Source organism: Propithecus coquereli, unplaced genomic scaffold (genome assembly GCF_000956105.1).
Source record: "Propithecus coquereli isolate 6110/MARCELLA unplaced genomic scaffold, Pcoq_1.0 Scaffold388, whole genome shotgun sequence".
Lineage (NCBI taxonomy): Eukaryota > Metazoa > Chordata > Mammalia > Primates > Indriidae > Propithecus > Propithecus coquereli.
In genome coordinates this window covers 2,192,380-2,204,750 of record NW_012149596.1, presented here as the reverse complement: position 1 = coordinate 2,204,750, position 12,371 = coordinate 2,192,380, and the positions used below count along the sequence as shown (strand labels likewise).

The window sequence follows — 12,371 nt, the reverse complement described above, 5'->3', positions numbered from 1 at the left end:
GCGCAGGCGCAGAGGACGCAAGGAGCGGCTTAATATTATCTTGCGGAGGGATAAATTGAGAGGAGGGGCGTGGCTGCGAAAGCGCGCAAACAGGGAGGCGTGATTCAACCAAATTCCCCTCGCCTATTTGCTGCTGCCATCAGGGGCGTGGCCTAGGTGCCCCCTTCTCGGAAATGAGGGCGGGCCGAATCTAGTTTTTCCTCCGCGTCTGAGGCGTTGCTTAGAGAGAGTCCTCGAATCGCCCTTCAGCGATTGGCTACCTCACTTAGGGGGCGTGGCCAGACGAGCCGTCCATCCTGGTGCGGTCACTTCCTGTGGAGTTTCCCCAATCCTGAGAGGAGGGGGAAGGGGACGAGGGGGAGGAGGGCGGTCGTCCCGGGTTAGGTTGAGGCGGGGGTGTCGGTCCGTTCGGGGCGGGGGATGACTCACGGCCCATCCCATCTCCCCGACGCCGCCCGCCCGCGCAGAACTAGTTCCATGGCTTAGCGGAGGAGGAGGCAGTGGCGACCGGGGGGGGAGGGGGACTCTTATTTTGTTAGGGGGACCGGGCCGAGGCCCGACCGGCCTGGCAGGGCTCGCCCGGGCCGGGCGTCATGTCTCATGCGGCCGAGCCAGCTCGGGACGGCGTAGAGGCCAGCGCGGAGGGCCCTCGAGCCGTGTTCGTGCTGTTGGAGGAGCGCAGGCCGGCCGACTCGGCCCAGCTGCTCAGGTGCGGGGCGGCCTGGGGCTGGGAGTGCCAACTGGGGTTCTTGGGGGCCTGGTCTGGGGGCAGTGGGGACCCCGCACTGGGATTGGAGGCCCTCGGCCTAGGCTTGGAGGACGTCGGGGCGCCCGTCTTGGGGGGGCACCTAAGAAATCTGGCAGTGGCCTGCTTTGAGACTTAAAGGAGTCGTGGAAGTGCATTAAGGGGGGCCTGGCCAGATTTTGGGGGACTCTTGACTGGGTCTAGAGGGGTTGATTCTGGAGTATCCAGAAATTGGTCTAAGGGAGCTGAACTTGAGGGACTGGGACTCTGATTAGAGGCTGAATTTGGGGTCCTTGAGTGAGGCATGAGGGGACACTCTTTTTTTCCCTCAGTGTGGGAGAAGGGGTCCCAGGTGCTTGGTGAATCTTCAGTAGCTGGTTACTGTGTTGGGGGATAACGTGAATCTGGAGAGATCTGTGGCTATCGCAGATATACTCCCTGAGACCAGCCTTGTGAGTGTGAGTGAATGATCAAGAAAAGCAACATCCAGCAAGACTTGACCAAAATAATCCTTTCACCCCTACCCCGCCCTCCCCAACCTCCCCCCCAGCTGGGGCAGATCCCAGGGATAGTGGGAAAGCCCTCTTCCCACACTTCCATGGCGGCTTGAATGGGAGACAGCCAGGCAGACAGTGGGGATGGAGATGATGTTACCTCTTAGCTCAGAGAAGGCCTCAGACCTTATTTGGGAACCCAGAGGAGGGTCTTGTTCCTGCTGCCACTTGCCCATGACTCTCAGCCAGCCCTGCCCACTCTCTACCCACACACTCTTCTTTTTATCTCGCCCCAGTCTATCTTTCAGCTCCTGGGGATAATCTTGAATCTGTCCCCAGAGCTGGAACGAGTACAGATTGCACCATCTCTGCCTGGGTGGGTCCTCTCTGGCCTCTTCTCATCTGCACCTCCATCAGCAGGCTTTGGAGCTCTAGTGCTCCCTGCCCAATCCAGCGCCCATCTCTTCAGAACTTCTGTGCAATGGGTGTGTGAGCATGGGAGGGGTCTTTGCCTCCTTTCTGCCTGGGATTGTGCTGAGCTCAGCAACTCCCCAAGCTTCCTCTTCCCGACTTCCTGGGTGGTTTTAGGGCCCCATCTGAGTGTGAGGAGAGGAAGGAAGACAGATCCTTGGGAAGGGGAGAGAATTCTTATCAAGTGAAGTCACCCACAATCCCCCAGGATTCTAAATGCCTGACTAAATTCAAGGATGCATATTCATCCACGTGTGTGTTAGTCTCACCTGCACACTGGGGTCCTTGGACCCAGCATGGCAGACTGAGCAGGAGCCTTTCTGTATTCTCTATTCACCATCTTCTAATTCCTTTATCACAACCTAGATCATCACAGTAGTGGGCATAGCTGAAAGGGAGGGGTGTACATGGATTGTTATTTTGTGTGCCAATGGGTGTTGGTAATTGGGGGTGTGTATGTGTGTTTTGATCTATCCAAAAAACAGGAGAGGGCTGGGCAGACTCCTCCGGCTAAGAAAAGAATGCTCGTATAAAGCAGATCATCCACCCCAGTTCTCCCTCTTGCAGAACCAGACTATTGGAGCGAGGGGAGCCTTTGATATTTCCATTTTTGTATTTGGATGTGTGTTGGCATCTCATGAACTCTGGCTGGGGCTGGGAAAAACTCCTGCAAAGTGGTAGATCCTTGTCATAAACCCCAGTTCTCTTTGTGATGCATTCAGTTTGTGTTACAATGGACTGTTAGGCTGAGGGATGTCCCTACTTGCTGTGTGTGTGTGTGTGTCCACACCTGGGCCCACATTCAGCTGTAAAGAAAACAGTAGGGGGTATGGAGGCTGGGAGAACTCTGAATACAAAGTCAGAAATCCTTCTGTAAAGTCCCTTGTTATTCCTAAATTCTTGTTTTCCTCAAACCCAGGTTGTTGTTAAGGTGAGGGGGTTGGGATCCAGGCCCTCTCACTATTCTGACTCTTAAGTGACTATGGGTAACAGCATTCAAGAGTGGGGAAGGGAAAGGATGTGGGAATTTATGGTGATGGTAACCAGCAGGGTGGCCAGGTTTGAAAGAGTTTCTCTCTTCCCTCCCGGCTCCCTCTTCCTCCCCCCCATCTCTCTCTCTCTGTCTCTCTCTCTGTCTCTCTCTCTCTCTCTCTCTCTCTCTCTTTCTCTCTCTCGGGAGGGCTGGGGAATAAGGTCTCCCTTCAGTCACTGACCACCACCCCTACCTCCCCCCTACCCTCAGCCTGAACTCTTTGCTTCCGGAATCTGGGATTGTTGCTGATATCGAATTAGAAAACGTCCTTGATCCTGACAGCTTCTACGAGCTCAAAAGCCAACCCCTACCCCTACACTCAAGGTATGACTCACCTATCTGACTTCCCTCCCAATTCCTTAGCCCCCCTCTCCCCTCTTGATGGGCAGAGGCCCTCCATACCAGCCCAACCCATTCTCTCACCAGCCTGCATTTTTCCAGATGGTAAAATTAGGGGCCAGAAAGAGTGTGTCACACAGGAAAGCAGGTGGTTAAGCTAGGATTCCAGCATCTCTAACGAGACCTCCCCTGCCTACCCCACCTGCACACCCATTCATACACAAATATTCCAGCCAGCCTGGAACACCCAGAGACAAGGCTTGGCCTGCTTAAACTCACACCCCCAGGTGGGTGGAGCCATCCCCCCAGCCCCTACTCAGCCCCCTCCCACACTCTACAAACTCACCCACCCTCAGCCCTTGGGGACCCCCTGCTGGTCTCTTCTTTCCCCTAGCTTGGAAGTCTAAATGTGCTGAGTCATGGGCCTGGGCTCTAAGAGAGGGGAGGGGACCTGGAAGAGGGGCAGGAAGAGAGGATTGTGAAATCCCTGAGATTTTCAAGACAGACTAACTCCTGGGACCAGAGGCCCAGGCAGGGGAGGAAGAGGGGCCTGGTGCTGCCCTTATAGCCTGATGCCCACCCCCAGGAGCTCAGAGAGCATCACTAGCTTCAAGTTGGGCTTAGGAGCCCTCTGCATCCACATTCTACTGCCACAGCTTCAATTCTGCTTCAGCTCACCTCTAAATAGGATAAGCCCCCTCTCACAGAGCAGAGCAATAGCATTTCTACTTACTACATGAACAGGCTCAAATCTAGGTATCACCATAGATCTGAGGGCTAAAATTCCCCCACCAGACTATGACCTCTGAGTGCTGGGACCATGTCTGATTCCAGTGTCTCCTCTAACAAACTATGAACCCTGAGGGCTGTCACCAGTCCTGGTTCCTGTGTCTCAGCCTCCACACTGTAGCCTCTGAAGGCAGAGAACAGGCCTGGTTCCTGTGTCTTCTCCATCACACTGTGACCCCTAGGCTCAGGATGAGACGTTTAGCTTACCTGTGGCCCCATATTTCCCATTCCACAGCCTCCCAATATCACTGCAGGCCACACCAACCACCCCAGCTACACTCTCTGCATCGTCTTCTGCAGGGGGCTCCAGGACCCCTGCCATGTCGTCATCTTCTTCATCGAGGGTCTTGCTGCGGCAGCAGCTCATGCGGGCCCAGGCGCAGGAGCAGGAGAGGCGTGAGCGTCGGGAACAGGCTGCAGCGGCTTCCTTCCCCAGTCCTGCACCTGCCTCTCCTGCCATCTCTGTGGTTGGTGTCTCTGCTGGGGGCCACACATTGGGCCGTCCACCTCCTGCTCAGGTGCCCAGGGAGGTGCTAAAGGTAAGACGAGGTCCAGAGGCCTTGGAAGGAGGGGGCTCCTGGTGACTGAAGAGTGGTCCTAGGAGCTAGGGGTGGCCTGGGCTTCCTGGTGGCAAAGTCCTAGGGGCTCAAAGGAATGTCCCTGGTACTGTTTAAATGGTCTGTGCTCATATCCCAAATGTGTAGAGTTTCTGAGGTATTCTTGTGGGGTTGTGAGGGGTTCTTGAGGCCATGAGGATGTCTTGGTGGATGATGAAGGGTCATGAATGCCTCAAATGGGTCCTGGCTTTGTAGGAAGAGCTTCGTGTGTGTGATTCGTTAGCAGTTCTTTGGCCATTAGGGCATCTGGGGAAGCCATATATGGTTCCCAGGTCTGTTAAGTGGTGTTAGAGACTGGACGGGGGAGTCTTGGAGACTGTGATGAGTTTTCCAGAAACTGTGAGGGATCCTGTCAGCCATGGGTGGATCTTGGGGGCTGTGAAGAATTTCAGAGGGAGTTCGGGTCCTGGGGGAGATGCACCAATATCTTTGGGGGATTTTCAGATTCTACTGGGGGTTCTCCAGTTTGTCTGCCTGAGTCTAGGAACAGATGAGTTGGGAGAGTCAGGCTGGGGCTCAGAGTTACCCTCCAGCCTTGTTCTACCTTTCCCCTCCCTTTCCTCATCTCTCTTATCTCACAGGTGCAGACCCACCTGGAGAACCCGACGCGCTACCACCTACAGCAGGCGCGCCGGCAGCAAGTGAAACAGTACCTGTCCACCACACTTGGGCCCAAGCTGGCTTCTCAGGCCCTCACCCCACCGCCAGGGCCCACTAGTGCCCAGCCGCTGCCTGCGCCTGAGGCTGCCCACGCTACCGGCCCCACAGGCAGCGCTCCCAACAGCCCCATGGCGCTGCTCACCATCGGGTCCAGTTCAGAGAAGGAGGTAAGAGGCTGCAGCCAGCCCTCACATACTGCCACCACCCCAAATTCTTCTAACCTTGTACAGGATTTATTTCTTCCCCCAGATTGATGATGTCATTGATGAGATCATCAGCCTGGAGTCCAGTTACAATGATGAGATGCTCAGCTATCTGCCCGGAGGCACTGCAGGGCTACAGCTCCCCAGCACAGTGAGTCCTTGAGATGGGAGGTTTGTCTGAAAATGAGGGAACCCCTGTATCACTGAGACCACACCCGTGCTGGCTTGTGGATATGTGGGACCCTTACCGTGGATTATGCCGAGATGTAGAGGGAGGCTTGATGGCAAGAATGGGGCGTACCAGTGCCCTTGGGCCTTGCTGGACTGCTTGAGAGGTGGGCCTTGTACACCTTGGGATATAGGGGGTGGGGAGTTCACAGAAATACTAGGGCACACTAAGGTGCTAGGTGCTCAGGCTTTGCTGTGAGAAGTACCAAGAGGGTTGGCCTCTCAGCTATTTGAGTGTACCAAGGGATTTGGGTCATTGGGACATACCCTAGACCATGTAGTGATGGGAATATACCAAGTCTTTTGGAGTGAACTGTGCCAAGAGGTTGGGTCCTCGTAGACAGTGGATAAAACTTTCTAGAGCAAGGGATGTACCATTGTAACATTGTGGTTCTCAGACATTCCAAGAGTCTCATAACTTGCTTTGGAACATACCTAGTGGTTATAGCTTTGTTTTTTTCCAACTTCTCAAGAGGGTAGAAGCATGTATAAAAATGGTACCAATTTATCAGAACTTTTTATTAATTTGGACACAGCTAGAGATTGAGACCTTATATTAAATGGATCCAGCAGATTGGAGGGGCTTTCAAGTGATGAAAACTCATCAGGAGGTGAGAGTTTGGTGTACTTCTAGATTAGTGTGCTGCCCTAGAGTGTATCCAGTATATAAAATCTAGGCTAACATAAAAGCAGTGCTAGTTGACTAGTTGGACGAGAATCTCCTGAGAGGTTAGGGTACGCAGGAAGATGCCAGAGTCAGGACCTTGGTACATGGCAGCAGGAGACTGGTATGGAAGGTGGTGTGATTTGATCTTAGCAAAAGACTGAAGATTAGGTTGGAACTCTCCAGAAGGCCAGATTTTGGATGGAACGTTGCCATGACAATTTACCAAAGTCTGAGAAGATTGGGTTGGAGTGTTTCAAGAATGCTGGATTGGAATGTTGTACTGGGAGGAGCTAACAGACTGGACTGTCGCATCAGAGCTGACAAAGACCTAAGAACGTTGGTTTTCTGCATTTCTTTTTAGACCTAGCCCTGGGATGTGGGAGAGGTGCTTCAGAGGTCACTGAGGAATATGAGGAGCTAGGGGTGGCAGGTGATAAGCTTGGCAGTCTCCAGTCTCCCAGCAAAGCAGGATGGGTCCAGTTTGCTCTGTCCTTCCTATTGGGTTGCCATGGGAAATTGCCTTGAAGGAGAATGAAAGGTTCTCGTGCTGAGTCAGCCAATCCTTGTGTTAGAGGGCCCCGTCTTTGGGATGTTTGGAGGGTCAGTAATCTGGTTCTGAGGAGGGGCTGAGCCTGGGGTCTGTTCCCAATCACTGTTTCTCTGCCCTCCCTGCCCCCAGCTCCCTGTGTCAGGAAATCTTCTTGATGTGTACAGTAGTCAGGGTGTGACCACGCCAGCCATCACCGTCAGCAACTCCTGCCCAGCTGAGCTGCCCAACATCAAACGAGAGATCTCTGGTAAGTGACAGGGTCTTGGCCCCACCCTGTACCCTGGGTGAGCCCCATGCCTACCAGGTCTGCAGGTGGGCCTGATTCTGGGGGAAAGGGCTCAGGCATACAGAAATGGGGACCATTTGCCCTCTTTTTCCATGTGGCCCATGGTCCTGCTTTTACCCCACTTCCTCTCACTTCCTCTTATCTTGGATTGAACAACTGGCTTGTCACCATGGCTTCACAAGAAATTGTAAAAGAAAGACACTTAAAAAAATTGGCTAAACAGGGTGGCTCATGCCTGTAGTCCCAGCTACTTGGGAGGCTGAAACAGGAGGATCACTTGAGCCCAGGCATTCAAGGCTGCAGTGAGCTATGATGATGCCACTGCACTCCGGCCTGGGTGACAGAGACCGTATGTCAAAGAAAAAAAAAAAAGTCACTTCCTTTGCCTACCAAACCCTACTTCAGCATCTGTACATGCTCCCTTCTTTCCCATGCCCAGAGGCCCTCACCACCCTCACTTTCTTCCAGAGACCGAGGCAAAGGCCCTTTTGAAGGAACGGCAGAAGAAAGACAATCACAACCTGAGTAAGCCAGACAGTGTGTGCCCTCGCTGCACAGCCCTCCCTTTCCCTGAGTCCCAGCCCCCCCATGGGGAGCCCCTCTGCAGCAGCCTCCCAGCTCCACTTTCTGTCTCCTCCCTCCTTGGCTGATTGATGACTCTTTCCCATTTTTTCTCTCCCCCTTCCTCCAAAGTTGAGCGTCGCAGGCGATTCAACATTAACGATAGGATCAAGGAGCTGGGCACTCTCATCCCCAAGTCCAGTGACCCGTGAGTGTGGCTGGGAACCTCAAGCCAGCGGGAGGTGGGGCGGGCGCCCCGTGCTGCTGAAGTTGTGCTTTGGTGGGCCCACCAGGCAGTTTTGCCCAGGCAGTTCTCCTCTGGCTCTTTCTCAGCCTGAGCGGGATTACACACCCTCACTGTTTGCCCACTGAACATTTAAGGTGCATGACATTATGGTCTGTGTGCCCCATCTGGTCCCTGTAGGGTATATACACCGACTTTTCTGTTCACTTAGCATGTCCGTTATTTATTCGAGATTTATTTATTGAGCCTCTGTTTTGTGCCAGGTACCATGCTAGGCACTGAGGATACCAGAGGGAACCAAACAGACAAAGATCCCTGACCTCATGGAACTGATGTTTTATTGAGGGCAGACAGATAGTAAAACAAGATAAAATGAGTAAAATCCATGAGATCTGCTATGATGAGTGTTAAGAGAAGAAAGAAGAGTAAAAGGAAGATGGGAGAATGATGCAGAGGGTTACAGTTCGGGGTATGGAGGGTGGGGACAGGGCAGGCCTCAACCGACAAGAAAAGAGAGCCTAAGGGGCTGAGACAGGGAGCCACGTGGGCATCTGGGGGAAGAGTGTTCAAGGCAGAGGGTGCAGCTGGGATTGAGGCCCTGAGATAGGAATGGTTTTCCATGTTCCTGCAGCACTGAGAGGTCAGTGTGGCTGTAGTAAGATAAATCAGAGGGACATAGGTGAGAGAGGAGCCATAAGGGATCAGGTGACAGAAGGCTTCCAGGGTTCGGAGTGTGATCAGGCACCGTTGGAAGGTTCCAGGTAGGGGTTTTCATCTGAGCACTCCATAGCTTTGATGTACCCCCACCTCAAGCTTTAGACATGTGGGGTGCTCTATCTGCCAGGTACAATCCCCCCCTCAGCACCTGAGAAACTCCTTGTGCAGCACTCTCTTCTTTTCTCCCACTTGGGCCCCACAGGGAGATGCGCTGGAACAAAGGCACCATCCTGAAGGCCTCTGTGGATTATATTCGCAAGTTGCAGAAGGAGCAACAGCGCTCCAAAGACCTGGAGAGCAGGCAGCGATCCCTGGAGCAGGCCAACCGCAGCCTGCAGCTCCGAATTCAGGTCTGGAAGGGGGAGATGGTGGCGGGGTAGGAGCGGGAGGCAGAGGAAGAACAGGCCAGGGTTTCCCCTCCTGTACTTGGGGGATCCCCAGGCTTCCCAACTCATGATGAGGAGGAAGATAGGTAATAATCATAACATTAACAAGAATAATAATGAATGTTAGCTAATGTAGGTAGTATTTATCTTGTGCCGTGCAATGTGACAAGAACTTTATATCCAATAACTCAATTAATCCCCACAAAAAACCTATGAAACAGGGACCATTATTATACCCATTTTGCAGATTGGGACTCCAAGGCTCAGAGATGTTAAGAGACTTGCCTAAAGTTTTATAACTAGTGAGTGGCAGAGGCTGAATTCCAACCTAGGCAGCCTATCCTTTTAGCATTTATACTCTTTTGCCTCTGAGGGACTCTGAACCCCATCTTATCCTATACTCACCCTTACTTTTTGCAGGAGCTAGAGCTGCAGGCCCAGATCCATGGTCTGCCGGTACCTCCCAGCCCAGGGCTGCTCTCCCTGGCCACGACTTCAGCCTCTGACAGCCTCAAGCCAGAGCAGCTGGACATTGAGGATGAGGGCAGGCCGGGCACAGCAACGTTTCATGTAGGGGGGGGACCTGCCCAGAATGCTCCCCATCAGCAGCCCCCAGCGCCACCCTCTGATGCCCTTCTGGACCTGCACTTTCCCAGCGACCACCTGGGAGACCTGGGGGACCCCTTCCACCTGGGGCTGGAGGACATTCTGATGGAGGAGGAGGAGGGGGCGGTGGGAGGACTGTCGGGGGGTTTGCTGTGGCTGGTTTGGGCTTCCTGCGCTCCCCTGCTCTGTTCGTTTTGGCCTGCTGTCTCGCTGGGTTTCCGGGGCTGCGGCAGCTTGCGCGTGGTTTTTTTTTTTTTATGGGTGGTCACGTGTCTCCTTGGGCTTGGCGACGGAGGAAAGGAGTCTATGTCTGGTTTTTTTTTTTTTTTTTTTTTCAGTTTCTCTTGTGACTTCGGTTTCCAGGTGTGTTGGGGGGCGATTAGATGTGTTCTGTCCCCATCCCTGTCCTCCTGTTAGTGTTAGGATTTTGTTGAAGCCTTGTTCCTTTCTCAATGGTAGGGCCCTTTGCTTGTTTTTCCGCTGTTGACTGCTGTTTGGGGTTTTTTTGTCTGTGCCTGTTTTTTGTGGTTCTGTGTTTTCTGTTTTCGGCTTTGGGTCCGGTCGTTGTTCATTTTCTGTTCGTGTCTTGGATGTTATCGCATTCTTGTCGGCTAGGGACTGTCCTTGTTCGTTCTCTTTGGGGTTTTGTGTGTCAGTATTCTGCTCTGTGCTTTGTTTTTTCCCCACTTGTGTGTTTCATGCTGGCACAGTCGAGGAATCAAATAATAGAGTTCCTAGCCCTGGAGGTTTAAGCCCTGCCCCTTCCCCATGAGCCCTGCCCTGCCCAGGCTAGGAACAGAAATGAGGATGAGACCCAGCCCCTTCCCCTGGGAACTCAGTCCTGGCCTTCTAGGAATGGAGGAGCCAGGCCCCGCCCCTTCCCTCCAAGGACAGCCCAGCGCAGGTATTTCAGGCGTGGAGGAGTCAGTAGGACCAGGCCACCCTGCGTGGAGATTGCAGCCCTGCCCTTGTCCCTTAGCAACATCCCATCCAAGCATTCCATACTGCAGGGAGGAGTGGTACTTAAGCTCCCCCGCCTTAACCTGGGACCAACCTAATCAAACCTTAGGAGGGTTCTGAGACAACCTTGCTCTTGGAGAAGGTGGTGGATCTTGAAGTCTTACGGATTGACTTTCCAGACCTAGATCTGGAATGAGAGTTGGGCCCCCACCCTTGGGCACAGTCTTGCCTTCTTCCTTGAGGGGCAGTTTGGGGAAGTGATGGGGATCAGCGAGGACTGAATCCAGGTTCCCAGTATTGTTTTTCAACATGTAGAGGAACAAGATGAAGGAAGGGGCCATTCCTGGGAGTTCCTCAGCCCAGGAAAAAGTGGAAGCCTCCCCCACCAAGGCAGATGATTGGGGGAGGGTTGCAAAAGCATATGGTACCCCCTCGTTTGTTTATCTGGTTTTTTTATTGACCTCCCTACTCAGAAGCTAGGTCACCCCCAACCTCTGGCCCCCACCCAGTTCTCCATTTGGAGGTATCTCCCTGTTTCAGAGTTATCAAGAGACACTCCCTGGCCATTCCCACCCCTTCTACCACCTACACCCAAGGTTGTCAGCTTTGGATTGCTGGGGCCAGGCCCCAAGTAGGGTGTACTGAGGGGTCTGTAGGTTTGTGATTAAAATAATAAACGCTAGGCGTGTTTGATGCGCTTTTAACTTTGGCAGAGAGTTTCCTGTCCTTGTTTTTAACTGTGCAGTGCACATGGTCCATGCAGGCCAGGAGGGATAAAAGTTCTTAGGAGAAACAGATTTCTGAAGGATGGGTAAAAGAATTTAGATGGGAAGAGGGGCTGGAAGAAAACAATCTGCAAACAAAAGCAATCAGTCTTTTCTATGACCTGCCAGGCACCATCCTAACTGCTACAAGCATTTCACCTAATTTATTTCTCTAAGGAGTGTTAGTCAGAAGCTGTTGCTTATTCCCATGTAGTGTTTGAGGAAGCTGAGGAATAGGATCTAAGGAACTGTTCCGAAGACATACAACCTGTGAATGGGTGAAACTCGAGACGGTAAAGTCAGGTGCGTGAGGGCACGGAATTGAAAATTGCAGCTGAGGGCAGAGGGGAAAGAAGACTTTTTTGAAAATACACATTTGAAACTAATAAGGAAGTACATAGGGTATTTCCTGACAGACAACAGAGGTGTTCAAGATGGTGGAAAGGGCAAAGACAAAAAGGTAGAGGGACAAAAAGGGCAAAGACATAAAGGTAGAGGGACAAGGCAAACAACTCAATTTTGGAACAGATGTTGAGATTTGGGGAGAATTTAAGTGGGCACAAGTATATTCTTGAAGGCTGAGAAATATTTTTTCCTGGAATTTCTCAACCAGACTCACTGCCAGGACAAGCATCAGGCTTGGTCCCTGTGTCTCCCACCAGACTGTGACCCCTGAGGGCTGCAACCAGACTTCGTCACCATGACTCCCCAGCCAGATTGCAACTACCACACTTGCCACCTCTTTCTACCCTATCATGCTGCTACCCCTCAGGCCTGGTTGCTGAAGACTGGTGGCTTCCTCATACTGTTATTTTTTTCTCCTCAACTTTGCTATACTCTCTTATTTATTTTATAAACATGACATGTAATGCCCAGAATTGGTTTGGTTTTTTTTTTTTCTTTTTTTTTGAGACAGAGTCTCGCTCTGTCACCCAGGCTAGAGTGCTGTGGCATCAACCTAGCTCACAGCAACCCCAGACTCCTGGGCTTAAGCAATCCTGCCTTCAGCCTCCCAATTAGTTGGCACCACAGGCACACAACACTGTAGGCA

The 12,371-nt window shown here is 52.5% G+C and overlaps 1 protein-coding gene across 1 annotated transcript; it reads left to right on the top strand.

Annotated features, from left to right (window-relative positions):
- Positions 1 to 336: 336 nt before the first annotated feature.
- Positions 337 to 11,268, top strand: TFE3 (transcription factor binding to IGHM enhancer 3). The gene is made up of 11 exons (XM_012652277.1): positions 337 to 709; positions 2,954 to 3,067; positions 4,107 to 4,410; positions 5,070 to 5,315; positions 5,398 to 5,502; positions 6,926 to 7,043; positions 7,551 to 7,607; positions 7,776 to 7,851; positions 8,807 to 8,954; positions 9,411 to 9,834; positions 10,253 to 11,268. The coding sequence occupies exons 1-11, from the start codon at positions 594 to 596 to the stop codon at positions 10,366 to 10,368; spliced, it is 1,824 nt and encodes a 607-aa protein (XP_012507731.1). The 5' UTR covers positions 337 to 593; the 3' UTR covers positions 10,369 to 11,268.
- The last annotated feature ends 1,103 nt before the right edge of the window (positions 11,269 to 12,371 follow it).

What these genes read in the sequence shown, in the direction of transcription:
- TFE3 (XM_012652277.1), top strand. Translation starts at nt 594, where the DNA reads ATGTCTCATGCGGCCGAGCCAGCTCGGGACGGCGTAGAGGCCAGCGCG. An exon ending in GGCTACAGCTCCCCAGCACA is followed by an intron (nt 5,503 to 6,925) that starts GTGAGTCCTTGA and finishes CCCTGCCCCCAG; the next exon opens with CTCCCTGTGTCAGGAAATCT. An exon ending in ATCCCCAAGTCCAGTGACCC is followed by an intron (nt 7,852 to 8,806) that starts GTGAGTGTGGCT and finishes TGGGCCCCACAG; the next exon opens with GGAGATGCGCTGGAACAAAG.